The 27,651-nt window shown below is 36.7% G+C and overlaps 1 protein-coding gene across 20 annotated transcripts; it reads right to left on the bottom strand.

Moving 5' to 3' along the window:
• Positions 1 to 362: 362 nt before the first annotated feature.
• esrp2 (epithelial splicing regulatory protein 2) lies at positions 363 to 26,241 on the bottom strand. Of its 20 annotated transcripts, none has more exons than XR_012382502.1 (18): positions 26,125 to 26,229; positions 25,379 to 25,965; positions 25,166 to 25,294; positions 17,455 to 17,568; positions 16,987 to 17,101; positions 16,695 to 16,790; positions 15,515 to 15,569; positions 15,291 to 15,401; positions 14,877 to 15,009; positions 12,841 to 12,883; positions 12,113 to 12,414; positions 10,999 to 11,235; positions 10,718 to 10,916; positions 8,914 to 9,112; positions 7,135 to 7,318; positions 6,143 to 6,176; positions 3,916 to 4,017; positions 363 to 1,541 (listed from the first exon to the last, which is right to left on the bottom strand). XR_012382502.1 is itself a non-coding variant. In XM_073907030.1 (17 exons), the coding sequence occupies exons 5-16, from the start codon at positions 16,994 to 16,996 to the stop codon at positions 3,931 to 3,933; spliced, it is 1,656 nt and encodes a 551-aa protein (XP_073763131.1). In that variant the 5' UTR covers positions 16,997 to 17,101; positions 17,455 to 17,568; positions 25,166 to 25,294; positions 25,379 to 25,965; positions 26,125 to 26,229; the 3' UTR covers positions 363 to 1,541; positions 3,916 to 3,930.
• Positions 26,242 to 27,651: the final 1,410 nt, after the last annotated feature.

Genomic DNA, 27,651 nt, shown 5'->3' with positions numbered 1-27,651 from the left:
CTCAAAAATACTGTCCAGGGCAGATATGTCCAATGAGTCTAGGCTGCATAATAAGCAGACAGAAAGTAGAATGATGCTTATACATGCGGAGTCAAATCTATGTAGCCTAAATAGCAAAAATCTGTCTAATTATTTTGCACACTGTAAAAAATGTAGGGTTCCACACAATCCCTTCAGGATTCAGGTCTTCCCAACGCAATTCAAGGAATACAGTAATAAAAAGAGTCAGGTCAAAGTACACTAACTACTTAGTAAAAATAAGTAAAAAGAAAAAGTTTTCCTGGAAAGGCTATAATTTGTTACTTTAGACTACTACAAGTTTTGACAGTTTGTCCAAGAGATTTGACATCACTACTTTGACATGCTGTTGTCAGAGCAAAATCAATTTATTTGTTGCATATAAGAATCACATTTACACATTCATACACATTTCATACATAGCAGGGAAACAAAATATCCCTTCTTTCACTAGAGAGGTGTGATATTTTGTTCAGCCTGTATTGCACTCCAGGTAAATGTAGTCACAAAGAAAAAAAAAAAAAACAATAATAATATTAATAATAAAGCTCATGATTTAATCAGTCTGTCATCAATAAAAGAAGTGATGTAGACCACATATCCAAAATCTTTGCAAAGTCCAAAACAAGGTAAGAGCACAGCGCCGTTCAGTCTTCACATAAACTGATGGGTCAGACTGAAGCAACAAAACACACACCTCTTACGTTCCTCTAAAGAATGAGCGTTAAAGCACGGCGGTCACACGAACAACTCATCTTTTGCTTTAAATAAAAATATTTCACTTCGCCCCCCTCCCCGAATGGATTAAACTAAAAAAATCAGTTCATGCAAGTCTACGAAGTACATACTTGGTCTGATCTCTATTAAATAAGGCATATGTTCAGCAGTACACTGGGGGAAAAAAAAAACATCACACCTTTTGAAATCCTACTGTATGTGCAGCATAACAGTCCGATCAACAATATATTTGGCTTTTTACAATCTCACAACATTCCTTTATCCGTAATGGCAAAAAAAACAATGTATTGCATTGCGGTTTGGTTTCCTAGTGCACGGCAAAGACTGCAGTCAAGCCCGACTGTCTTACCAACAAGAAAACCTCTTATTCCACAAAACAATGGCTTGCGAGGGTTACAGGCTAGCAGAAAAGATCTTGACATTACCAGAGAGAGTTGAGCATGGAATTGTCCCTCACAGACACACAGAGAGAGGAGCGGTGAGGCAGTGCTACTGAGATGTTTAGCTTTTGTTTGTGTATATATGAACGTACATATACACAGTGCTTCTGCATCAGGTCTCCTTCTGAACTACTGGAAATCAAGATCAGCAGTTTCTGAGGGAGAAAGGGTTGAGACTCATCTTCACTCGCAGCAGGCCAGGTGGATGGGATGTCCAGAGAGGGGGATGTTGGAGCATTCGGCTACAGCCCGTCTTGCTGCTTTCTCACTGGGGAAGGTCACCAGCGCCTCCCCGCTGCGCTGACCACTCCAGTTATACAGCACGAGCACCGAGTCCGCCTGGAGCTACAACAACAACAACAAAAATAATGAGGAGGACTTTATATGCTCCTACAAGAGCTCGCTTCAGCCACAGGATTTAAAAAAATTAAGAATATGATTTAAAAAGGTAATAATAACTTTTTTTGTCTCAAAATTATCACTTGGAATGTCAGAATAGCAATTTATAAACCAATTTAAAAAAGATAATAAGAATTGGACTTTATTTCCTCGCAAAATTCAAAGTTCTTAATTCTCACTATTACATGACAGGTAATCAATGTTACTTGAACATTACAAGTACTGTAATCCAAGTATTACAAAAATAATCTGAACAGCAACATTTGAATGGTTTATATTTCCTGTCTATCGAAGTCTCTCAATTCTGACTTTCTTTGCAATCTAGGAGCATGTAGGCATGTACATCTGTGTTTATTCTACTTTATTCCTCACATTTTGTGGACTATATGACCTTGTGTGGAGATGGTTTTGGTCCCCATGCAGGAAAAGGGTTTATAAAATTACAAATTAAGTATTTTAAAAACATTTTTTTTAAAATGCTGATTGTTTCCTGTGAGGATTCGTGTTCAGGGAAGGGGAATAAAATATACACTACGTGACAAAAGTCTTGTCGTCACCTATCTAAGATTTAGGAACTACAACTAATAACTTGACTTCTAGTTGACCATTTGGTATCTGAAGTGGCTTATATGAAAGGCAAAAGAATCAAGATTACTTTAATTTAAGATTATTTTACCAAAATAAAATATGATCATGCCTCGACTTTTGACTGTTTAATTAGGACAGTATGGTCTGACTTTGCTTAGACAAAAATCTTGTAACTTAATAGAAATAATGTCCAGTATAGAATATAAAGGCATGGTGCAGTGGGGAAAAAAGATTGGAGGACTGAATCCATAAATCTCTGCAATGACTCGAATAATTTATCAATAAAGTCATCTGGAATGGCAAAGAAAGCGTTGTTGCAGGACTCCCAGAGTTCATCAAGATTATTTGGATTCATCTTCAATGCCTCCCCCATCTTACCCCAGATTTGCTCAATAATGTTTATGCCTGGTGACTGGACAGGCCAATTCTGGAACACCTTGACCTTTGCTTTCAGGAACTTTGAAGTGGAGCGCTATCAGAAGTATGAGAAGGAGCGCTATCCTGCTGAACAATTGGCCCTCTCCTGTGGTTTGTAATGTAATAGGCAGCACAAACGTCTTGATACCTCAGGATGTTGATGTGGCCATCTACTCTGAAGATCTCTGGCATGCCCTCATACTGAAATGTAACCCCAAACCATGGTTTTTCCTTCACCAAACTTGACAGATTTTTTGAGAATATTGGGTTCATGTGGGTTTTAACAGGCCTTTTGCAGTATTTGTAATGATTAAGATGCAGTTCAACAGACGATTCATCGAATAAATCTACGATCTTGCACTTTTCCAAATGATCAACTAGAAGTCAAATTATTGTTTGTTGCTCTGTGATCAACAACAAGACTTTAGTCAGATAGTGTACACTTTGGAGTATATGTATTTGGAGAGATAAACTAGCGATTTCATGAGCGATGAGTTTATATCTTGACTTATCTAATCTGCAGAATAAAAGATAAGAGATAGAGATGTTTTTATTGCAGAAAAAGTTCATATTTGTAGTTTTATTCTATTTTTCAATTATCAGAGTTAATAGGATATATCTTCCATAACTAACTTTCAGCATTTTAGGAATTGCAAGAAACCCAAAACTTGCCAGATAAACTTGAAATTGTGCAAAATAAAGTCAGTATTATGAGAGAGGTCCTATTTAGCTTGAAATATTTTCAAATTCTGTGGTGAAAATGAGCTTTCATATATTCCAGTGGTGGCCCTATATAGATAAGAATATGAATGAATAATAATAAGTCACCACCGGAATACATCACAATCAGGTCAATAAAAGTCTAGATCCATCCACCTGCACACACAGAGAGCAGCTAAGGAGAGAAACGGATTTGATTTTGAATTATTCATTTTGCATGAAGCCAGGACACACAATAAATACCAAGTAGGTCAAATCAGCTGAAAAGGAATGAGAGAATATATTAGCACAGCCACTATAGAGTAGAACCATTCAACAGGAGACCCTCGCAAAGACAGAAGACTTCTAGAACGCAAGGAATACATAAACAAGACATTCAAAACCCAAAGCAATTAGTCAAATCAGAGAGAAGCATTATTAATATTATTATTATTACAGCAAGTTTAAAACAGGATAATTAAAGCATTCTGAGACTAATCATCCAAAAAGGCAGAGAGTGAAGATCTAGGAATCAGAAGAAAAGAAAGAGCGTTACTGGATTAGTCCATGCACAAGCCATGGCTTCAGGTCACACAGATGCATCGTGGGAGCTTACCTGGAGCGGCTCCCCCTACAGACAAAGCCACTCTTTAGGCTGAATGAAACTCCGGCCCTGATCACTCACTCCAACCAAGGAGCTGTAGTCTTCAGGATTGAGCTACAGCACAATGAGCCACAGTCAGTCCACAAAGCTCAACATTCAGCACTGCTCTCATATACACATCAGCTGCTGAGCACTTCACAGAGCACACTTCTCATAGAGGGGTGAGAACATGTGCCAATGACAATTCTTCCAATTCACCTCAAGTTGTTTGAAATAAATTAATTGATTTGAAATGGACTTTATAAGTGTTCTTTTGAACATATCATTATTAAAATAATTCTGAAATCAAATATTAAGCAGCACACTGGTTTTCAAACACTGTGCAACCTGTAGAAACCCTGTGGTCAAGAAACAATATTATCATTTATTTAAGACCTTGTTAAGACCATTATAAATAAAGTTTCAGACTTATACAGATCTAAAGGCTAAGAATTGTTTTTTTAATGGCCTGGTTGTAGAAAATATTTTTACATTTTAGAATTTAATAACTGAACAAACACAGTGCTCATTTCAGAAGAAATGTATAGTTTTTTGCATCTGAACTCTTTAATTGTTCTTCTAAAGTAAGCATTTTTCTCAGCCTCCTGTTCAGTCATATAAATATAAAGGAAAGAACAATGTTCAAATCACAATAAAAGTGAAAATTACTGAAACTACGGAATTCTGAAAAAAAAAAAAATGCTCATTTTAGTAAGAAAATTTCAGATAGCAGGCGTTTGCGTTTGGAAACCATATATAAAGTTGGAGACAAAATTATTCTTACTTTACAATACAATTATTACTTTTTTGGTCAAATAGTTTTCAAGTTTGAAAGACAAGATTAACACATTTTAATTTAATAGTTTTAGTAACTAATTTCTCATTTTCTTTTGTCTTTGACGTGATTGATTGTGCATAACATTTCTCTAGTTAGTATTTAGCTTAAGTGCAATTTAAAGACTTAATTATGTTTAACAGTGTTTACAACCATTCTGATGCTGTTTAATAAAAATGTCAGAACTTCCACAAAATATTCATTTATGTTCAAAAGAACAGCATTTATGTAAATAAATATTTTGAGACAATACAAGTCAAGTTAAGAATTCATTAAAGAAATTCATATTTTCGTTCATTTTATGTAAAAATTACAATGAGAATATAATTTGAAAAAAAAAGTATTTGTAGTGAATTGTGGAACTTTGGCATCATCAGCACTTCCTGAATCAAATCCTCATCAGAGCACATATTCACACCCTGGGTCTACCATAAGTAGTAAAAAAAACAATAATAAATGAATGAATAAAAAAATAAAAAGAGTAAAACTAAAATGTAAATGAAGGAAAGAGTAACATGCAAACATAACTATTAAAGGCTCATAGGTTAAATATTATGGTTTAACGACCCTTCATTTATACATCATAAATGCATCATAACCCAAGAGGAGACACCAGACCAGTGTTTGCCCAAACATCATCTCTCACTAAAGATAGACAGATAGATACTATAAAGACAGAGATAGATGGAGGGATGGATAGATAAGAGAGAGAGAGAGATATGGATAGATGGAGATGGATGATAGATGGCTGAACATGAAGAGAGAGATGAATGGATGGTAGATGGATAGATGGAGTGAGAGATGATAGAAAGATAGGTTGATAGAGAAGACGTAGAGATATAGATGTAGAGAGAAGATGAAGAGATTGAGAGAGATAGATGGACAGATGAGATAGAGATATGGATAGATAAATGGATAGAGAGAGAGAGAGAGAGAGAGAGAGAGAGAGAGAGAGAAAGAGAGCGAGAGAGAGGTAGGGACCACCTGCCAAAAAAAAAAAACACATCCCGCACACAGAGGCTGTAGTGTGCATTTACTATGAGAGGTTAAAAGCACACTTGGAAGCTGAACTGGGCTCAGATCCATTTCACCGGTTCAGCCAGAAGTCAAAGCTGAACTGCATTTCACACACACGTGCTGCTGCGCTACACTTAGTGAACAGTGTCTCGCACACCGCTCCAATAAAGAGGAGCCCGTACCCACCACACTATATAAAGTACACTAGCACATTTGGAAAACCTCCACAAATATACATCTCTACATTGTGAGAAAGAAAGCACGCACACACACAGAAACCCATGCCCAAAACAAAGCATCCCTCCCTCAGACTGTTATAGCCCTCTTCTCTGAGTGCAGGAATCATACCGTCCTTTGAAGCCTCCGGCTAATTGGGTGTCAGCTAATGAGAGGACAAAACGTACACAAGGATTCAGCATTCAACACTGCTCTAGAACTTTTGTACCACTTTAATATACGCTGTCATCGTTACGAGTAATTTACAATAATTTATTGTTATTACTATAGGAAGCTCATGCAGCTAACACTAAACTTTCCCTTCTTCCTTAGTTTTATGTAGTAAATAATATTATTAAGATGGATTCATTTCTTGCACACTGAATCCAAAATTCTCACTGCCTCAACTTTTATTGGGCATAACGATGCTAATTAAAACTAATTGAGTTTTATATACTGTTTTTCGCAACTGTAGCAAGCATTTCATAGGTTCATCTCACAATAATAGTACTTTAGCTTTTCTTTATATAGTGTCTTTACATTCTCCATTTTATTTGTTGTGAAGACCAGCGGTGGTCTTTTTTAAAATGTAGCTCCAGAATCACGAGCAAAGCAATAAATTGAGCCACTGAAGAAAACTTTCAATCTTAATAAGGAGCTGAAACTCTCCTTCCTTCTACACAATCTCAGGACTGGGTTGGCCAAATAGGTTCGCTTTTTTGTGTGTGTTTTTAAACAAAGTACAAGAACATCATCCTCAGCCTGAAGAGTCCATTTTATTTACTTATTTATTTTTATAATATATATTTATAATAAAAATTGCATTTGTTCTTAATATATTGTTATTACACACTAAACTCTGCCTTCAACATTTCTATGTATAACTGTGACTTTTTTTAGGATAAAATGAAGACATATGAAATGTTTGACTCAGCGTGCAAGAATCTTAACAGTGGCACGTTTAGAAAGAAGAAGTGTAACAATCTTAAGCTGTTTGTTGCTTAGCCATGAGAAATGGGGCCCTAGTAAGGTCTTAGGTGAAAGGAGAACTTTTTTGTTTTTTTTGTTTTTTGAACTTGAGAAGCTGAATGAATGAGTGAGTGAGCAGCAGAAAGTGCAGTCACCTGATATCCCTGAAAGAAGCTGAGGATGTCTTTGACCCCGGCGTTGTACGGCAGGCCCTGCATGCGCACCAGTGCCCCGGGCTGAGGAGGGAGGATGGCAGGGGTGGGCTGAGCTGCTACAGCAGCTGCGACTGAACCCGGTGGCGCTGCAAAATAACTCACAGTGGAGGGAGACACTGGCGGGCTGGAGACAAAATTTAAAAAGATTTACTACCATTGATGGCAACATATTGCATTATGATGTGGATACATATATCCGTTGATTAGTTAGTTATATGACACAATTAGACTTGCAAATGTAGTCTCTTCTGCTCACCAAAGACGCATTTTTTTGTTTAGAAATACAGTAAACTAAAAAATATTAATATTGAATATTTCTTTTTTTGAAATTATTTCCAGTATCAATGATTTTCAAAACACTTAATTATTTTTAAGAACAAATTTTATTATTATCTTAACGCCATGCCAGCTTCTGCAGATTTTGTGGTAAAATTATAGCAGCTTTTTTTTTTTATACTGAAACTGTACCTTTGAAAAATAATTACTAAGTAAAACGGTTTTAGTGTATTACTGCTAACAACTTTGCAATTGATTCTCATTAACAGCTTACAGCAGAAACACATATAAATATACTAAATATTAGAGTATTATTTAATACTAAATATTTTAACAGTTCTGTCTGGTTCTTGAATCCGACTGGCTGATATCAGTGCAATATTCTGCAATATCAGAACTCGTTCAGCCACTTCACCCGCGTCTATTTCTCTGCCCACATAGAGTGACAGCAGATCAAAAAACTCACTACAGTTTGACAAATATTGCAGCTGTTGGACAACATAAGGTACTTTAAGTAAGAATGTAGTTGTTTAGATTGCAACTATGCCGTTTATTTAAAGGATATTGCTTATTTAAAATGTTTTTTTTTTATCATTTTGGATATTGGTGGCCATCAGTCTGAAATACAAAGCAAAACAAAAATGGTTGTGCCACAAGTTACAGATAAAAAATAAAACAAAAACCCAAAATAAGGCCATAGGGAAGAAAAACTCAGCATTTTCTTTTCCTATTTCAAACTACAGCTTATCTAATCATTATAAAAGAGGTAAGTGGCTCTAAATCGAACTCTGTCTTTTGTAGTGCTGTATTTATACCATTACTCTGGTAGTGCTTGCTTTGCTTTGGCTTTTTCCGGTGTTAATTTTTGTGACCCCCGATTGCAACAGGGAAATAGTGGGAAATCTCTAAAAAAAAAACAAAAAAAAAAAAAAAAACAAAAAAAAAAAACAAAGAGATTTTGCTCAAGTTTTGTCATCACTTCGGACATTCAAACACTAGCTCTAAAGTGATGTTGGTGAATTAGTAATGACTTCTGTTCTGACGTCAGCTGCAGATGTGAATGAATGGCGGAAGAAAGTAGTTCATTGTACAAAATAATTCGAGACTCTGTGTTTGATTATACAAACGATGATGTTAAACTGTTGGATGAACACAATATTACACGCGTAGCAGTGCGAAATGGCTGTATATCATCACTGGTGGGACACTAAGGCACGCATGCCTCCCACCAGTGCCTACAGCCATATCACACTGCTACTCGTATGATATTGCTCATTTAAAAGATGCTTAAATGACAATCTCAGATATGTTACTCCTAACAACAAAACTTAACCAGGTAAAATTACAGCCTTAAAAGGTATCTTTAAATGGCATCAAGTGAATTTAGACAAAAGCTAAAAGGTCTTATTTATCCAATCAAGCCAGCTTGTGTGAGTGTGGTACCTGGGGTAGTAGGTGGTGTAGCTCATATTCATGTTCATGTAGAGCTGTGGAGAATAGTAGGCGAAAGCAGGTGCAGGGCTGTGTGTTGGGGCCTGTGGAGTTCTTGGAGTGGCCAGCAGGGGGGGCTGATACAGCGCTGCCTCAGTGGGAAGCATAGCTGGAGCCGCAGGAAACGCAGCATATGTTGGTGGAGAGAGACCTGAAAGACACAGGATAAAAAAAGTTCTATTATGATGCCCTAGTAAATTTGTTAATTAATGCATCATCACTAAGTAAATTAACTTTTTAGCATTTCCACTTTGTGTGGTTTGGTGAAAATGAGAGGAGCCAACCTTGCTGGAGTGTGTGAATGTCATGTATATTTAGCTGAACTGGCACAGGGACAACCAGTGTCTCCTCTGATGTGGCGTGAGCACATACGGCTAATTCTCAAGCCAAGGTCAAACAACCAGATCAAATAACTAAGCAAACAGCCCCTCCTTTAGTGCTGCAACAGGCTTGCTCTTTCTAAATGCCAAAATGTTGCACCTTTAGATCTGTGACAGAGGTGATCACACTGCTTTCTAGCAGATAATCTGAAACTGAAGCTCAAACAGCCGTGCCAATGGCAGCAGAAGAGTGCAGACTAGAACACGACATACAGATCTGCATCTGACTAGATACAGCTAACGAGCTCATCTTATCATGCGGTTTACTACAAGAATTTGACATTTGAAAAAAGGCTTTACAACCAAGGTTGGATACAGAAACCTGGTGCCCATATGGCACTGGTGCTTCTTTAACTGGTTTGTACTTGAGCCGAACACAGATTTTAGAGCAAACAAGAGTGAAATCTTGCTTGTTTATACAAAGAAACCGATAGACCACATTTTAAATCAGTGACTTGTGAGTTTTACCGTGAATTGTAATGATTATTAAAACTGCTTAATTTATGCACACAGCTTGATCTTTCCAACCATGCATATGATGGATGAGCAGCTCACATTTGTACTCTGAACAGTTTGTGCACTACCTGGTTTGTCCACAAGATGTTAGTGGTAAAATGGGCCATTGATTAGCTATTACATGATAGACTGTAGGGCAATGCTGTGGCACAGTAGGTAGTGCTGTCGCCTCACAGCAAGAAGGTCGCTGGATTGAGCCTTGGCTGAGTCAGTTGGCGTTTCTGTGTGGAGTTCGTGTGGGTTTCCTCTGTATACTCCAGTTTCCCCCACAGTCCAAAGGCATGCGGTTCAGGTGAATTAGGTAGGCTAAATTGTCCCTAGTGTATGAGTGTGACAGTGTGTGTGAATGTTTCTCATAGATGGGTTGCAGCTGGTAGTGGCTTCCGCTGCGTAAAAACGTGCTGAATAAGTTGGCAGTTCATTCTGCTGTGGCGAACCTGGATTATTAAAGGGACTAAGTCAAAAAGAAAATGAAATTAATAAATGATAGACTGTGAAAGTAGAACATCAGGCTTATAAGCAATGCCATACTGTGTGTGTATTATTATGCAAATCCATATTCTCATAAATTCTTTTACTCAAGTACATTTTTAAATATCCAAAGTACTTTACACCTTTATTACTACTCTTCATGTTGCATGTTACCATTAATGTAAAGTGATGTAGAATAAATTTTACCAATGACTAGAAGTAAAGCACACTCAACTGAGGGAAGAATGAAGATGAAAAGGTAGGTGTTAAACCTAGAATTAAACCAACCCTTAATTGTCAACTGTGGTTTGGAACTGGTATTATGCATAAATATTTTTGGAATATTGATTGCATGCACTGAGAATAGGGGTTTTCAGGCAGTCTCTTACATGGCAGTTTGCATGGAGGTGGTGACAGACCGCTGCGGTTCAGTGTTCCCCCCATCAGCACAAAGCTCATCTCCTCAGTGGAGCACTGGAAAACCTCCACATAACGATCCTTCATCATCTTTTTGTGGCACTTCTGAGCCACCATAAATGCACGGTCAGCTGACTTCATCTGAATAAAGGCATCACCAGAGGGTCGACCCTAAAAAGAAGAACAAAAATACACAACATAAGTTAAAGACCCCATGACAAGTTTCGAGAAACATCAGGCCTTTCTGAGGCACCTGCTGGTTGAGGACCATGTGCACTCCATGAGGTTTGATGTCAATGGTGTGTTCCCCCATAAACTCCAGGATGTCCTCGATGGCGGCGGTGTACGGCAGGCCTCTCAGCCTGATGCAGTCGCGTGTGTTGCCAGTGGTGATGAAGGGTGGAGTGGCCAACACTGGCACAGACACCATTGGAGGAGGAGGAGGTGGAAGTGTGGAGATCAGTGGAGTGGACATATAGCGATTCAACACCTAGTTTATAAGACAAAAAAAAGTCAAGTTGACAAGATCTTCTAGTCTTTCAAATAAACAGTTTTTTGGGGGATTTCAGTCCTGATTAATCATCAGATATACTACTATTTGTAAAAGGCAATTAAAAAAAGCCTAACTATATTTGGGATTAAATTATATATTTATGTCATACACTTATATATAGACATGCATATACAAATACACAAGAGCAATACAGAGCAGCAAAAATGCATTGCTAGGAATTGGTGGAAAAAATATTTTCTGTTGTCATCTGAATATCTAAAAAAATATATTTTTGTTCAGCTTTTTTACCCAATGATACTTTTTGTAATTGATTACAAGTATTATTAAGATTAAAACTGTTTTAATAGGATTGGTCAGAATTTAAAAGGACAAACGGTAATACATTTGTGTGCTGATGTGTTGGAAATTAGAAAGTGTTGTAACACTAATTTAAATTTTTGCAATCAATGTGTGCATGTGTACAGTCTGCTGATCATGTTGATCAGCTGCTGCATTTTGTGAATAAATGGAAAAAACAACAACTAAAGTATTAAGCTCAGATAAAAAATAAATGTCTGTTTTCTTAACAGAATGCACACTACTGGTGGTGAAAAGACCCTATCCTTCACACGATTTTAAAGTGCTTTGAATGTATGGCAATACCCAATAAATGCACATTACATAAAAAAAAAAAAAAACATGGTGGAAAACATCCAGCTCATTCTAGTCTGAATATTGAAATGATTAAAAACCCTGATGAAAATCTTGCCTATACAAAAATAATTCTATTACTAATGGCTACCTAAAGAATAAGTAACTATAATATAAATGTTAATACTTAAATTTCTGAGTGTTCAGTTAAAAGCATCAATACCTGTTGGACCTCTGCTGCAGTGCTGCGAAACAGTTCAATGTATCTCTTGCCCAGGATCTGTTTGTGCTTCTTCAGGGCATTCTGGGCATATTCCTCACAAGCAAAGAGAACAAAAGCATCGCCTGTTGGACGTCCATCTGGATATTTCACAAACAGAAGCCCCTCCGTCCCATCAGTCACTGGACACTCTGGGCCCAGGAAGCCCAGAACATCCTGAGGAGTAGCAGTAAATGGAAGCCCACGCATGCGAATTATCATCTGGTTTTCCTTGGACAGAAACTGAGCCACCTCATTGGAAGTGCCTATCAAAAGAAGAGGAATTGTACATTTAAAATAGGAAGTCACAGACTGATGCTCTACGCTGCCCTAAAAGCTTTCAGCAGACACATCCACACGCTCTGTAATGATATCTCGGCAGGCCGCTGCTCTTTTACACCTGCTGTGTGTGAAGCTTTTCAGAGGCTGCTGACCCATCTTCATCCCTAAGGGAAAAAGCTCACTTTCTTTGTGACCCATCCAGATCACGGGACAGGAGGGAAGGAGAGTAGAGTTTCCCCCTTTACCTGCCCAACATGAGTCAGCAAGACACTTACAAAGAGTCTTTCATTTCCACAGAGTGGGGGAAAATGATGGAGGGACACACACACACGCACGCACAACAAATAGAGATTTACGCCACAAAATGTAAAGTGTCTGCTCGAATTGAAGACCTCATGTAAATGTCTTACCTCCTGCAATCTTCAGGAATTCCTCCCCGGTCGCCTTATAAACCTGAAACAAAAACACAAAGTGGCATGAGTTAATCACAAAACCATATCTAACTGTATTCATCACATTGTGCCAATTACAGATGTGTCCACTAAGAGAAGCTGACAATCGTTTTAACAGGTCTTAGTGATGATGCATTAAAGGGAATGACACTTAAGTGCTGTTTAAACCTGGCATAAAGATGGGTCATCCATTATCTGATCACAAGTGAACAATATAAAATTTTGATATAAATGAGCACTGAAACATGTTGATCTTCTAATGCCAAATGCCATCACTAAAACAGCAATTAGTAGGATTGCTTTCATAGTACAAGCACTATGGCTGCTCAAATGTATTCGATGACAAAGAACGCCTGCACTCCACTTAGCATACTGACAGAACATGATTATTTTACGACGAGGTGAAAGTAAAAAGACAAGTTATTCTTAGTTCGCTGTGTGGTACACCACTTACTATTAACATCCTTTTCATTCACTTGCATTCCAACAAGCTCAAATAAGGTTTTACAAGGGTTTATTTACACTGAATGTTCTCACTAAGTGACAGTGACGAAACAGGATTTTAATAAAGTTTTTCTGAAAACACATGGTCACAATACACATGTAGATTATAGTGGAAATGCATCTCAGCCTCTTGTAACACAGACAAACTGAGAACCATTATTTTCATTGTTTGTTTTAGACCTTTAACAGCCTGCTCTACCAAATGGTTAACCATAATTTGGCTGTTTTAAATAATGGTTTATACTACACAGCATTGTTGGTTTAAAAAGAATAAATCAATAAAATAAAACACTTTCCTGTTGCACTACTGCACTTGATTTTGGTTTTATTGGTAAAATAAATTAAACAAGAAAACATGTTAAATGAAATCGGAAATATTTTATGGCATAAAACTAAAGATGATTAAGCATTCAAAAATGTTTTATTTTGATTGTTTTTAAATAAATGGGTCTTGCACTTCACATTTTCATAGTACATGTATTAATTTAAGTACCTTTACCATAAAAATGACAAACCATTTGGTAGAAGTTGATATTTTAGAAATTATGGGATGTATTTAAAAATGCTTTGTGTTAACTACCAACATTAGATGTTGAGAATTGTAATCCAAAAGGAGATCATAATGCAAAGACACATTTTTTTATATCAGTTTGAATAAATAATTCAATACCTCACTCTAAGACCTCATATTAGTGCAAGATGCATACAGCATTTTTGAATTATCTTGAACTAATTATCATCACTAACAAATATATGTTAGCTTGTCGTCACCTACTGGCATAGAATGTTACTACTACAACAACCTTCTTTTGAAGTGTTAAGTAGTTTTCAGATTTAATACAGATTGTGATACTGTAGACAACAGCGTTTACATCCAAACACTAAAGTCTTAATCAAGTACTTCTGTGATCATTTTAAAGTTTGTAACAAAATAAATAAAAAAATTAATAGTTGAGATGGTGTCTGTGTTTAAATGGTTTAAAATATTTTTAAATATTTTATATCTTATGCAATCTTATAGTCTTGTTGCATGAGTGCATTATCAGCTATAGCCAAAATTATATTAGGAGTGTCCAAATTATAGATTTTTCTTAATTTCAATTGTCACAATATTTAGATGCACCTCAGCCAAATATTGTCCTATTCTAACAAACCATAACTAACATCATTTAGCTTTCAGATTATGTATAAATTTCAGTGATTGAATGAATTGAATGAATGAATGAAATGAAAGAAATGAAATGATTTTATGGTCCTGGGTCACAAGATCCTCTAGATCAGATTGCTGAAAATCCATTAATATAATGTGAAAATAGTGCTTTAAAGATGCAGCTTCTTTAGCAAGCCAGCTTTGTCATGGCAAAAAAATCAGTGTAAGCAAAGCAATCAGGAGCATTTGAGATGTTAAGTGAGCATTACTAAACAAGAGGTCAGTTGACAGTTAAATAAAACAAACTCCTGGTTTGGGTGCAGTGAAGAAGTAAACTCACTTCAATGTATCTGCTGCCCATGTGGTGTTTGTGCCGATCTAGTGCCATGTCTCTGTGCTCAGAGTTTATGAAGCGCACCAGAGCTTCCCCATTCCTTCGACCCTGAGCATTTAAACACAACGCAACACCCCCTCTGTATGCACAAAAAAAAACACACACAAAGGAATATAAGCAGCAATTAAAAACTAGTTAAAGTCTTTTGAATTGTGCTCATAACAAATTAGCTTTGACATTCCATGAAAACCTGCATTTTCACTAGCTAAAGTCCTGATGTGACATTTGGCTAGATTTGCCTTCAAGTTCTTACTGAGTTTTGCATTACACTGTTAATGTGTACTTAAGGGTCTTTTCAGAGTGCACGCTCCATGCCATTGTGAGTGTGCATTTCAGTGTTACGCTGAGCTGTAATCTTACTTGGCAATGTTCAGGCCCTTGAAGAAACGGGCGATGTCCTGATCAGACGACTGCCATGGCAGCCCACGAGCTCTGATGACCGTCTCACTGTCCACAGCTTCTGTCTTACTACTGGAAGCCAAGCACACATGCAGACACACAGTTTATCATGAGAAACCCCACAGATGTTAATTGCAAAATTGTGGTCAAGCAATTAAACTAATGACATAGTCATTAGTACATACCACGCTCCAGATTCAAACTTGTAGTTTACAGTCTCAAAGGCAGAGAATTTGTGATCTACAAAGGAAAAAAAACATGAACAACATCGGAAGCAACAAGAGAATTTACATGCATATTTTCAACCCAATTAAATTGTAAGCTCATGTAAATTCGTTACACCACTTTTCTTCCTATTAGGGTAAGGTCATAAACAGCTTAAGGAGAGCTTTATATTTTAACCTTACGTTGATTTCATGCAACATATAAGCACATCAAGCTGTTTTCTGTCAGTTTACTAAAGTGCAGATGTGTGATGTGACAAACATGTTTAGAATTTCTGATTAAAGATTTAAATGCATGAAAATATGGCATGGAGAAATATGGAGAAAATATGGCATAAAATCAGACCCTTTTTTCTTGACCAAAAGATTTAATATAAAAATATTCTCATCTAAGCAGAAGTACAAGTTACAATACTATAAATAAATGAAAATATTGTACTTATGCTACAATAAGTAAGTACTGCATCATAGGATAATGTATGAGCCATAAGCCACTTGCAAATCAAACTAATTTAGCTAAATTGTAAGATTACGTGTTTACATTTACATCAGAAAAATGTATCATTTCAACAAGCTTTCAAAATTTTTGTTAATTATCATAAAAGTGCTTGTGTAAAAGGGTATCTTTTCATTTCTCATAAATTTGTAGAGAAAAAAGTGCAAACTTGGGGTGATCCTTTATAATAAAACAAATAACAATGATAAGCTTGGAGCTTTTTTACTCTATATTGATCTAAGAGCCAATTATACAGCAAAAATGTGCAGCAATGGGAATCTAAGTGTGCTGATATTAGAGATCTAACAAATTTTCCCCCACCTAAAACTTACAGGGCGAAAATATGTTATGCCATTTAATGGACTCTCCAATTCTTGTGGCTTCAGTTATTGTTGGGGTACTCTTTAAAATCTAGAGGCATTAAGATCTTATATCGAAACATATATCGTCATCCTTCAATATGGAAAATAATTACCGAGATTGCATTTTTGTCATATCGCTCAGCCCTAATTGCAAGTGTGGAGTGCCACACGATCAAATAAAAAAGGCTGTACATTTAACTGCGCACATAGAGTAGTATATAAAAAAAAACATTTATTTTAGGCTTAAATGGCACAGATCAATCTATTATATGGGGTCACTCACTGTAAGGATCAGCCAGGACATGAAGTATTAGCAGAACCATGTCCTTCACCTCCCTCAGTCCGGCTTCTTGCTCCACCGTGGCTTGAATGCACACATCTGACAGCATGTCAAGGTGTATATAAGCCATACTGTACACCAAGACAGATTCACAAACACGCACACTCCTAGAAAATTGCCAAAATAGGTGCTTCAAAATGAACTGAACAAAATCCCCCAAAAATGGCATTCATCTTAATTTGTTATACTTATTAAAAATAGTATTTGCATTGAAAAAAAGGCATATGCAGGATACAGTCCAGCATAGACAGCAGTGTGAGGTCTTTGACTGGTCCTGCATTGGGGCAGCATTTGTGAAACTCTTTCTTCAAGTCTACAAATGTGTAGAAGCACTCTGGCAGGACTAGATTCTACAACAAGACACACACAGGCAAATGAGAGGAAAGCGGGCAGAAAAATATGTTTAGGAGGAGCCTCAGGGAAAGGAAAACTGTAAAGAAGAAGAAAAATGTATAAGGCAGAACGGATTGGGTGCTTTAATGTCTTCTGGATGAGCACAACATTCCTGTGAAGATTATAACATGTTGCTGCTAAACAGATAACACAAACTGATAGCTTAATTTAGAAATGGCAGAAGAAATTATGCACAGTTGAACACACAAACAGTAGGGTTTTCATTTACACCTTAAACAGCCATCAGTAAGAGTGAATAAAGCATAAATACACAAGAAGGAAAGCGTTTTTAGCTTGGAAGGTAATTTACCTTTTTAGAAGCCTCAGGGTGAAGCACCTGTCGAATAAGAAGTGGCCCGTCAACACACAGTGTGTAAGAGCTTCGGCCCAGTGACTTTAGTTCAGCTGACACGGACTGGTGAAACTACAGACAGAAACAGAGAAAGACGGACAAAATAAAACCTACTATTAACACTATTATACATTTATTTCAAGAGTTCACACTTAGATATTGCTTAATAATATCCCTGAGCCCTGAACTCAGAAATAACTAACCCCAGGGCTACCGCCTGGTTGATGAGCGTGTGAGGGGTTTTGAGATCAGGTAATTATTGAGCTCCCCCTGGTAAAGAAGGAAAAGGGGGAGATGGGGTGGATTGAGGGATTATTCAAAAAAGTGAAGATAAGGGAGTAATACTAGACAGGCCAGACTAGTCTTGACTACCAGTCAAGATCAATCATATCACATGCTCATGTGAAATTAGCTTGTGAAACTTTCCAAAATTTCAGCTTTTTCAGAAGAAAATAAAAGGGCTGAGCATCATGCAGGGCTGGACTGGGACAAACATAAAAAAATAAAAATAAATAAATAAATAACAAAATCAATCGACCCTGGCATTTTGGACAGAGTGGCCCACTACATACAATCAAAGTGCTACTCATCTGTGCACGCCCTTGAGTATGTTTACCAACTCCTATTTTATAAAAGCATAAAAGCCATATATAGGAAATTAAAAGAGTTGACAAATTAAAAAAAAATTACAAAAATACACAAATAAATGTATTAATAATTTATTATAATAACAAAATTATAATCCACACTGGAATTCATCTTGTGTGTGCCTGTGTGTTTTGAGGAAGCCTTTATTAAATAATGAACATAACAAAAACTGCCTGCTGATGCACACAGTTAATGTTGATTAACAAAATAAAGTTAAATAATAAACGCAAAGTGTCCGAGACCCTTAAATGCTTAACTCAGCAATGAAACATCAAACATGGATAAAAGATTGTGTATAGTCAATCAAATAAACTTAAACGATTTAACGATTAAAATGCAAAAAAAAAAAAAATAATAAAAATTACTATTAGTTTTGCCCAAGACACATACTAGTTTTATCATGTATAAATATAATTTTAACCATATTGTATAAATATTATTGTAACTATACGCCTATATCATGCTGATGATCAAAAACGAAATGTCATGTTATCACAGGTGATTGTCCTCTGACCGAGTGCACCCTAAAAGACATAAATGACACTCAGAGCTTAAGCATTCAGTTCTTTGGGATCTATATAATTTGTAAAATAAAAAGTTGCAGGTTAAGGAAACAGCATGGGAGGAAGTTGCCGCGGGCCTTGAAGTAGATAAAATGTAAAAATAAAAAAAGTTTTTCTATAGACAGGTAACTAGATGTGCGTTGCTTCTGCTGTCCATATGCACGTGTGTTGTCTGAATTGGGCATGACTTTTAACTATTTTGACAAATACACACCATCGTTGCACGCTCACACAGAGCCCAAACTGGGTGTTTGTGATTAGATCAAATAAATGTCAATAAAGCAAAGAACCAATGGGCTGCAGATTATGTCACATGGGCCGGTTTGTCGGAAAAAGAAAAAAACATCTTACTTTCAGAGCATCATTGTGAATTAATTAGGCAGAAAAAAATGACAGGCTGATAAGCATTTTATGGGCCGATCAGATCACAAAAAATACGTTGGCCCAGTGGGGAAACTAGTCCGCCCCTGGCGTCAAAATGGGACAGTGGTTAGCTGATTAATAAAGAGACTAAGCCAAAGAGAAAATGAATGAATGAATAAAAGGGCAGCACGATATTGGAAAAATGTCTGACATTGCAATATTTTGTTTTGTTATGATATATATTTTGCAATATGAATACAATTTTACCAGATGATTTGAATATTTGGAAAGATTTAATTAAATTCGATCGACTGGAATGATCTTTCTTTTTCTACGTAGTGCATTTGCATAAAAATATTTAAACACTTTAAAATAAACTATAAATGAAATTTAAAATAAACAAGCAAAAATTGATAAACTGATTTATGTTATGTTATGTTATGATTTTTGGGAGTATAACAGTATTCAAGTACAGACATTGAACAAATGAAATGTAAAATAACGTGATCATCTTTGTATAAATGATAAAAAAATATATACAATTTAATAATAGCTTTTTTTATCTCTAATATATAATCTTATTTTGCGATGTGACTTGCAGGTACAAATTGATACTGATATTGATGCTTACGATACATTGTTCAGCCCTACTTTGTATGAAGAAAGATTTAAATTAAATACCCCCTTAAACCATTTTTTTCGTAGTTACAGAATTTTTAGTAGCTTTTATTTTTCATGAGTCTATAGTGTGACACAAATCATTTGAATAAGCAATTTTGAATGCTATTGTTTAGTGCAAAATTAAAGTACCTTCTTCCTGCAATTTGAAAAGTCTGAGGACAGCCAGAATCTCACACAATCACAAGTGACACTGTGAAAGAATTATTATTGGCAATGACAGTTTGTTAAATATCTTCTGATCATCAGACAGATAAAAATAAATAAATAAATAAATATAGGCGGATACTACTGAACTTTCTATTGCAATGTCAAGGGCATCTCAAAGGTCACTCACTGCATGTTGTCAAGTGTTAATGCGCATGCTTGTTCTAGAATAAGCAGCTGGTCAGACTGGTTTGGTGGAAATACAGGAAGTGAGTCGTGGCTCTGCCAGTCATTACAGATAAAGTAGAGACAGATGACAAAACAAATGAAGAGCGTTTGTTTTGCTCAATAAACACACCACCTGCTCACTCACAACTATAGGGGCTCCCACATTTACCAGTGTTTAGCAGAAACACAGTCTTTAATGAACCATTACAGATGTTTAGTAAACTTATCCATCTCTGCATCAGTCAACAGCAGTTCGGGTTATCCTCCAACAATGGTGCCAAAACTGATGACGTTGTTCACATGACAGCAACAAAGAAACACGGAAAAGAGGTAATACGGAGCAGTGGGAATGTCTAAGATTTTTTTAGTGAGGGCTGATCATAGCCACTAAATGAAATTATGTTGAATAGCATTTAAAAAAAACTATTTATACATGGTATTAAATGTACTGTTGTGACAGCAGATCAAACATGACATTTGCACAACTGAAGTCAATCCATAGTGAATTACAGCATGAACTGTTGTGCTATGTGTAAGACTCCAGTATGCAAAAGGAGAACAGATAGCACGTTTATGGCCTAATTTTCATATCATTTGGGCCAGTACTGATAACACACGCCAACATTGCCTTTACATAAGAGCAACCAACACACAATTGACAAAAGTTTAAAAGATGGTGCTGCATCTACACGCTGTACATGTGAAGTCAAAATGGCAGCACATTCTGCTACATTCCCATCATGCTCTTGTACTGTGACGTGTTGTTTTTCTACATAACCTGTCCATCTTCATACCTCATGCCGATACAAAGCTTCAGTTAGTCATTAAGGGCTTAAAGAGACTTTTCGCAAATACCAGATAATTCTATTCAACATATAATTCAAGAGCTTTACATCTCATTTTAGGTAATCTTAAGGTAAACCTGAGTGGTACGCGGTCACAATCTGTACATAAATATTAACTCATTGACTTTAGTTAATTAGTGTGTTTATGACAGTTTTCCCTGCTCAGCCCCGCCTTGCACAAATTAGCACCTGCAATAATTAAGTGCAAACGTAATTCCTGCTACACAAACGTTCGGCTAAAACACAGACACACCCTGTGCTCACTGCTCACACACACAGTTAGAGAGAGAAGATCAAACTCCAGTGAAAAGCAAGATATGAAGGTAGCATTTCACTATTCACCTACACTATTTTTATGACATCTAAATTTAAAAATGTAATCAAATCAAAACCTGGAAAAAACAATTGTGCACTAAAATAAAAAGAAAATAAAAAAAAATGTATGTGGTGAGGATGAGATAAATATGGTATTTAAAGTTGATCTGGGTTTCAGTTTCACATTCTCCTCTACTATTCTGTCAGTGAGAATGAGGGAGAAAACTGATCTATGGAATCACAATCAATTGGTGAGTCCTTTGGGGCCATGTTTGCTTAGTGTGTGTACTGGTTTAGCTGAACTCATGAGAGCCAAATGTCCTCTTTTATAAAGTGAAATATCATGACAACCCACTAGTTAGGACATTTCTGACCAGTTAAAAAGTGGACCAGTACACGTTTCATTTGAGTTTACCAATTTTGCACTTGTCTGTGAGGATTGGGTTTAGGGGTAGAGTTAGGCCATAGGAAATATTATTAATCTGGCAGATAAAAACAATGGAGGTCTAAGCAATGTAATAACTAAATTGGTAAACAATTGTTTGTGTATGTGTGTGTGTGTTGTGTTTAAACACAAAGAAACCAAACTCCAAATTGCATTTTGGTGCATTGAAGCAGAGTTATCTATAGAGCCATTAAAAATACATATATTATTATTATTATTTATTTATTTATAAAACATTAAAATATTAAAAATACAAGTGTTTAGGATCACATGACCTCAGTTAGTAAGATGTCAGTGTATTTCATACAACATAAAGATCAGTTGCTTTTACACCACCAAATCAGCAAACAGCAGAAAATATTCAAACCAAGTTAAAAACTATATAGTACGTCATATATTATAGCAATATTTTGATGTTTTGTTTTAACAAAATTGTTAGCCTACAGTATTTATTTATATTACAGTTATGCATTTCAAATGGCTTTTGCAAACTTCTAACTTTAATTAGAGCAAAATGCTATCTTTCAGCCTTACACACATCTATAGTGTTGGTAAAAGTTACTTTAGAAAATAATTCATTACAATAATGGCTTACTCCCCAAAATAGTAACTAGTTGCATTTCTTAGTTACTTTTATGATAAGTACTTTTGCTACTTTTTCTGACCTGGCTTGATCTTCCAGTTTATTTTATTTCCTTTAACCTTCATTTACCTTTAAAAAAAACACATTAAAAAAGGTGTAGGATAATGTTATCTTCAGAGAACTTCCTGACCCCAGAGCTTTAAATGTTGTATAGATTAATAAAAGGTACTAGAGTCTGGTGTCATTTAAAAAAAAAATTACTACGTAACTTGTGTTACTTGTAATGTGGTACCCCCAACATTGTATCTATACATGTCTTTATTGTCTCATAAAGAGTACTTCAAGTGTTCTGGTCTCCAAATTTAGTAGGGCTAAGTAATATGTATTGTATTCTCATATTGCATATTACTGTGCAATCTAAAGTAAAGCAGGAGTCCCATTAGGTAAGCTAGCAGGATGTGCCAGCTGAACTACCAGGATGTTCAAGCAGCAACCTCACACAGTACAACCGGTTTCCAGTTAATCCACTGTCTATTTACTTAATTCAATGCTGCAAAATCATGAGATCCACAACCCATGTCTATAAAGGACTTTTTCATTGATGGGAATTATTGCATTTTTTGCTTTAATGCTGACTGAAAGAATAGATGAATGTGTCACTCATCCATAGAGGCATTTTCCAGAACCCTCCCAGTGCATTGACAGTCTGTAGAGAAATAAAGCACTCTGCTCATCACACACAGGTACTGACACGCTTCTGCCAGTCTGCTGTGCTCACTCAGCGAACATACGCACTCTCAAACACACCCAAAATCCCTTTCTCCCTCAAAAACACTCAGGATCTTAAAAGTAATAATTTCATTCTACTTAGACGCAATGTTGAAGAAGATTTTATCAACCAGTCAGAAAATTAGTGTTAGTCATCATGCTGCAACTTCTTATGAAGGTTATTTTTTCCTAAACGAACACAACAGGCCAAGTTCCTTAGTGATACTTCAGTGAAATGGAGCACTTCTTCAACCCCAGCTCCTTACTGCAGTTTCAGGAACAATTTGACTGAATACGTTTAGATCACTTCTCTGTACGGTTTAGGTCATTTCAAGTTCAGTCGCTGTTTGGATCAAAACGTCTTTGACATTTACTGAAGAAAATCCTACAGGTGTCTCTCCTCAGGGTCATGTAGTGACCATCTTTAGCTTTTATTCAGGTTTGCATTCATCATGGCATTATTTGGACAATAATAGGCATGGGACGATAACTGTTTTCAAGGTATACTGCGGTTTGGAAAAGTCAAGGTTTAAAAACTGCCAACATTTTCTGTAATAGCGTTCCTAAGGTATAATGTATGTAATATTTTTAGTTACGGTTGTCCTTAAAAACTAAAAGAATATGCAAAGTTGATGTTTTAAATATAGAAATCTCTGTTATAGAAACTAATGAAGACAGCAGAAGTTTATTTGGCCTGAGATGTTTACTGCTTCAAAAGATTTTAAATGTTTCAAAAGTTTTATTATATAGTGTTAAAAGGGATGAAAAAGTTTTTATATTTTTACCCAGACATTTAAACATAATATATTTTAGAGCGGTGAGCACAATATCTTGATATTTTTATCCAAGGTTAACATACCGTCAGAATCTTATACCAGCCCATGCCTAGACAACAATAGGTAATGTCGCACCATATATTTTAATTAATTTTGGCTGAGATCTTGTATTAATTAGGGTTGTGACCATTCCACCTAGAGTATGCAAAATTTTCAAGTAACAATTTTGACCCAAATCAACCACTTAGTATGGTTTACGGTACATAAAGACTTTTTTTGCACCTTATCTCAAGTATTCGATGCTAATTCCAAACCTCATTTGAGACATTTTTTTGAGAAACTCAGTTTATTCATGTGAAGTACTTTATAACCAATAATACTTTCAACATGTACTTAATTTTAAGTAACTAACTTTTTACTTGCTTTAAATTTTAAAACACAAACACACTGGGGGAACCTGAACTGAGCGAATGATCTATCTCTCTGAAATGTAGACGAGGAGAAATTGATTTCCTAGTTAATATTTACAGAGCCCCCTGGGGATAGGCTACAACTGAATCAAGATAACATACAAATGCCACCACCTGAACGTAACAAAGGTAAGTTATAAAAGTGTCTGAAAACAAAATGTCTTAATTGTCATAATGACAATAAGACTCTTTAATAATACAAACAAGATAAACTTAGACTAGGAGCTGTAAACACTTTCTGTGGGACAGTAATAAGAGGGCGTCATTCTGAAACACTGAGGGTGGGAACAGGTTTATCGAGTGCAAATAAATTCTGCGTCAGTGTTGAGAAACACGTTTGGCAACACCACCTTTTGTCAAAAAACATACCTGTAAAACTCAAGCCGAAACCACTCCAAACCTCCTTGATGAAAGTTTAACATGGAAACCCAGAGCAAAAAAAAACAGGAACATTGTAACAGTCTATGTCCCTACCCTTACATGAGCATTACCTACACTTACTCAAGACTCATTGACATATATGGTTCTCAGGTGGGTGAATTCGCAGGTAAACATTCAGTCTTCCAGATGTCTTCAACACATCAGTCCACAACAAGACTAGACCTGCACTCCACCCTGGAGCAGAGCGTCTGTGCCTTCTTTCCTTCCCTCCCTCACTCACTCACTCACTCAAAACCACTAACAAACACACCACAGCAAAACCATTTAAATCAAACATGAGGCCCATACATGGTGCTTTGTGACTTTTGACCAAATGTACATTATGTATTCCTCTTAATGGCTATAAAACACACATAATATAATGGCAGTCCAAACAGACACACAGATGGAGCTTCTCACCTGCTGCAGGACGCTCTCCAGCGGCTCGGCCTTACACAGCTCCTCGGCAGTGAGCCCGGTCTCCTCCTTGCACTGCTCCGACAGGTCCACACTGTCCGGCTGTACTAGAGTCCGGTGAAGTTTGCCCACCTGTTAACAACAGCATGTCTTTCAACCGGCCTGGCATTGAAACTCTAGCGGGTTTCTCTCAGTGGCGCGCCCTTAAACACGCACCTGGCCGTCGAGAACATCAACGCAATTAATGCTCAATGCTCTCCACGAACCCGTGCGGTCTAGGCGAGCACCTCACTGGGTTGACACCGATGAAGTAGATGGTGGTGGTTGTTTTGATATCTCAGACGGTGTGTTTGTGTGAATGCAAAGCAGACACGGCAGGGTTACTGACCTACAGGAGATGACATGCAGCAAACAGGGCACGCTTTCGTCTCTCGTGGCTTGAAATGGCCACTCTGTAATGCTCGAATTAAACAGATAGTACTCGAATCAAAAGTAGCTGTGAGATTTATAATGCAAGTTAGCGCGTTTGACTATCCGAAAGCGCACCTCGTTGGTGAATGTCACCTGTCAAGGTGGTTTCTAACACTAACACATTACTGGGTTTGTTGTTTAAAGTTAGAGACCTTACATCAGGGTCAAAAGGTCCGTACCTTATTCTCATGTAGATCCACAATTTGCCACACCAAGAGAATTAATTCCCTTTCATCCGACCCCAGTTTACCCCCATTTGCACCAGCTGTTGCCCCAAAGAACACCACCAGAGTATCACTGTGCGAAGCCATCAGGGACCACAAGGGTACAAACTACAATTAAGAGCAAAGATCAAATAAAACAGTAACACGAGGGTTCACCTTTCTCCAAGAGAAGCAAACAAAAGAAATGGAAATTCAATTGAAGTACACGAGGAAGGACAGAAGATTACTCCAGGAGGACACGAGAGAGAGTGCGGCACGAGACTCTACCTGCTGAAGTTCTTGTGTGCTCTCGATCCAGAGTTACTGGTTTGACTGGTAAAGAAGGCAGAAAAAAGTCCTCGTTCGTCTCACGCTAACCCCATAACAAGCCCTGAAGGCTTTTCTCGCTATCTCTTTTTTTCTTGGTTACCTGGCTTTGGCTCGGCCTCCCTGTTTGGTGTCAATCTCCCGGGGGAGCCCGCTGATTGGACGGTTTGTAAAGGTGAGGGCGGGTCGTACAGCTACTCTGTCTATGATATGCGTTCTGATTGGTCCGCAACGCGCTAGGAAGTAGGAGGGAAGATCAGATTCACTTTCTCTGCTGCCAAGCATCTATGTGTATCCGCGCTGTTCACCTTACCTTCTGCTAAATATATACGTTTCTAAACGTGCTTTCAGCTGTTTAAATACATATTGTGTTACATTTTTAACTTTAGATTTGAAGTGTGTTTAAAAGCATGGACTCCTACGGACACCTCATGTCAACTGCCTGAATAAAAGTTTTAATATACGTTTTTTTTTATTTTAGATGTGTGGGTTTTCATAATCTTTCTTTAAAAAAAACTATATATTATCTAATATCATTTTTACTTTATAAAGAGAGCAGGTAATACATTATCGGCAATTATTAGTTTATTCTGGATATCCAGTTGTTTATCCAGTTAGGAGCGCTGAGCAGCCGCTTGAGTGGCATTTCAAGCCACCAATGACACTTCACTTAGCCTACTTAGTAAGACGTTAGGCAGGATTTACTCTTTACATGTTTGAACGACAACCTGCCTCAATATATTAAAGTATCTATAAATGATTAAAATTCGAGGAACATCATAAACCTGGGCAAAATGTTTTTCATAACTAATGAGATTGTCAAAGTTTGAATTTGCTTAATATAATAGCCTAATTTTCTTTCTTTCTTTCTTTCTTTCTTTCTTTCTTTCTTTCTTTCTTTCTTTCTTTCTTTCTTTCTTTCTTTCTTTCTCAGCTCCAGGAAGGACACAATTCAGACAGAAATCACACACTACAGGAAATTTAGTGTGACAGCAAACGAAAAAACTACATAAATTGACTGCTTGATGCAATAGTATACAGTAAATAGTTGTAATACATGTTTTAGGAGCCTTACATCATTCGCTCATGCATGCAGTTGGTATACTATACCCAGGTAGCAAAGAATTCTGACCCAGATTTGGCATAAAGCTGGCCCAGCAGGCATTCATTTGGCACTGGTATATCGCATGTGGACCACACATGGCCCAGGTTTGGCAGAGGTGGCACCGTCTAAGGCAGCACACAAGACATGGGCCAGATGTCAAATGTAATATTTGTCCTAAATATTAAAAATTGTACTGTATATGTGCCGCATAAGTTTGGCCTATCTTAACCCACATTAAAAATTCTTTTAATTATTTTTAAGAAGAGTAAAGAAATATTTTAATACACACAATAATTTCCATCTTCTTATTTGCATCTTCTAATGCCTTAATTTCTATCCAGGAAACAATCAAGATTTAATTGTTTGAATTATTATTCTATCCT

This window comes from Danio rerio, chromosome 7 (genome assembly GCF_049306965.1).
Source record: "Danio rerio strain Tuebingen ecotype United States chromosome 7, GRCz12tu, whole genome shotgun sequence".
Classification (NCBI taxonomy): Eukaryota; Metazoa; Chordata; class Actinopteri; order Cypriniformes; family Danionidae; genus Danio; species Danio rerio.
Note: the sequence above shows the minus strand (reverse complement) of the source record. Positions and strands in the feature narration are given on the sequence as shown.

Excerpts from the sequence above, each read along its gene's own strand:
- esrp2 (XM_005168986.3), bottom strand. The coding sequence starts at position 25,944 with ATGGCTTCGCACAGTGATACTCTGGTGGTGTTCTTTGGGGCAACAGCT. Across the intron at positions 16,791-16,986 it reads ACTGCTGTCTATGCTGGACT|ATGTGTGCATTCAAGCCACG; the intron begins GTATCCTGCATA and ends ACATGCTGTCAG. Across the intron at positions 15,399-15,514 it reads AAGTTTGAATCTGGAGCGTG|TAAGACAGAAGCTGTGGACA; the intron begins GTATGTACTAAT and ends GGCTTCCAGTAG.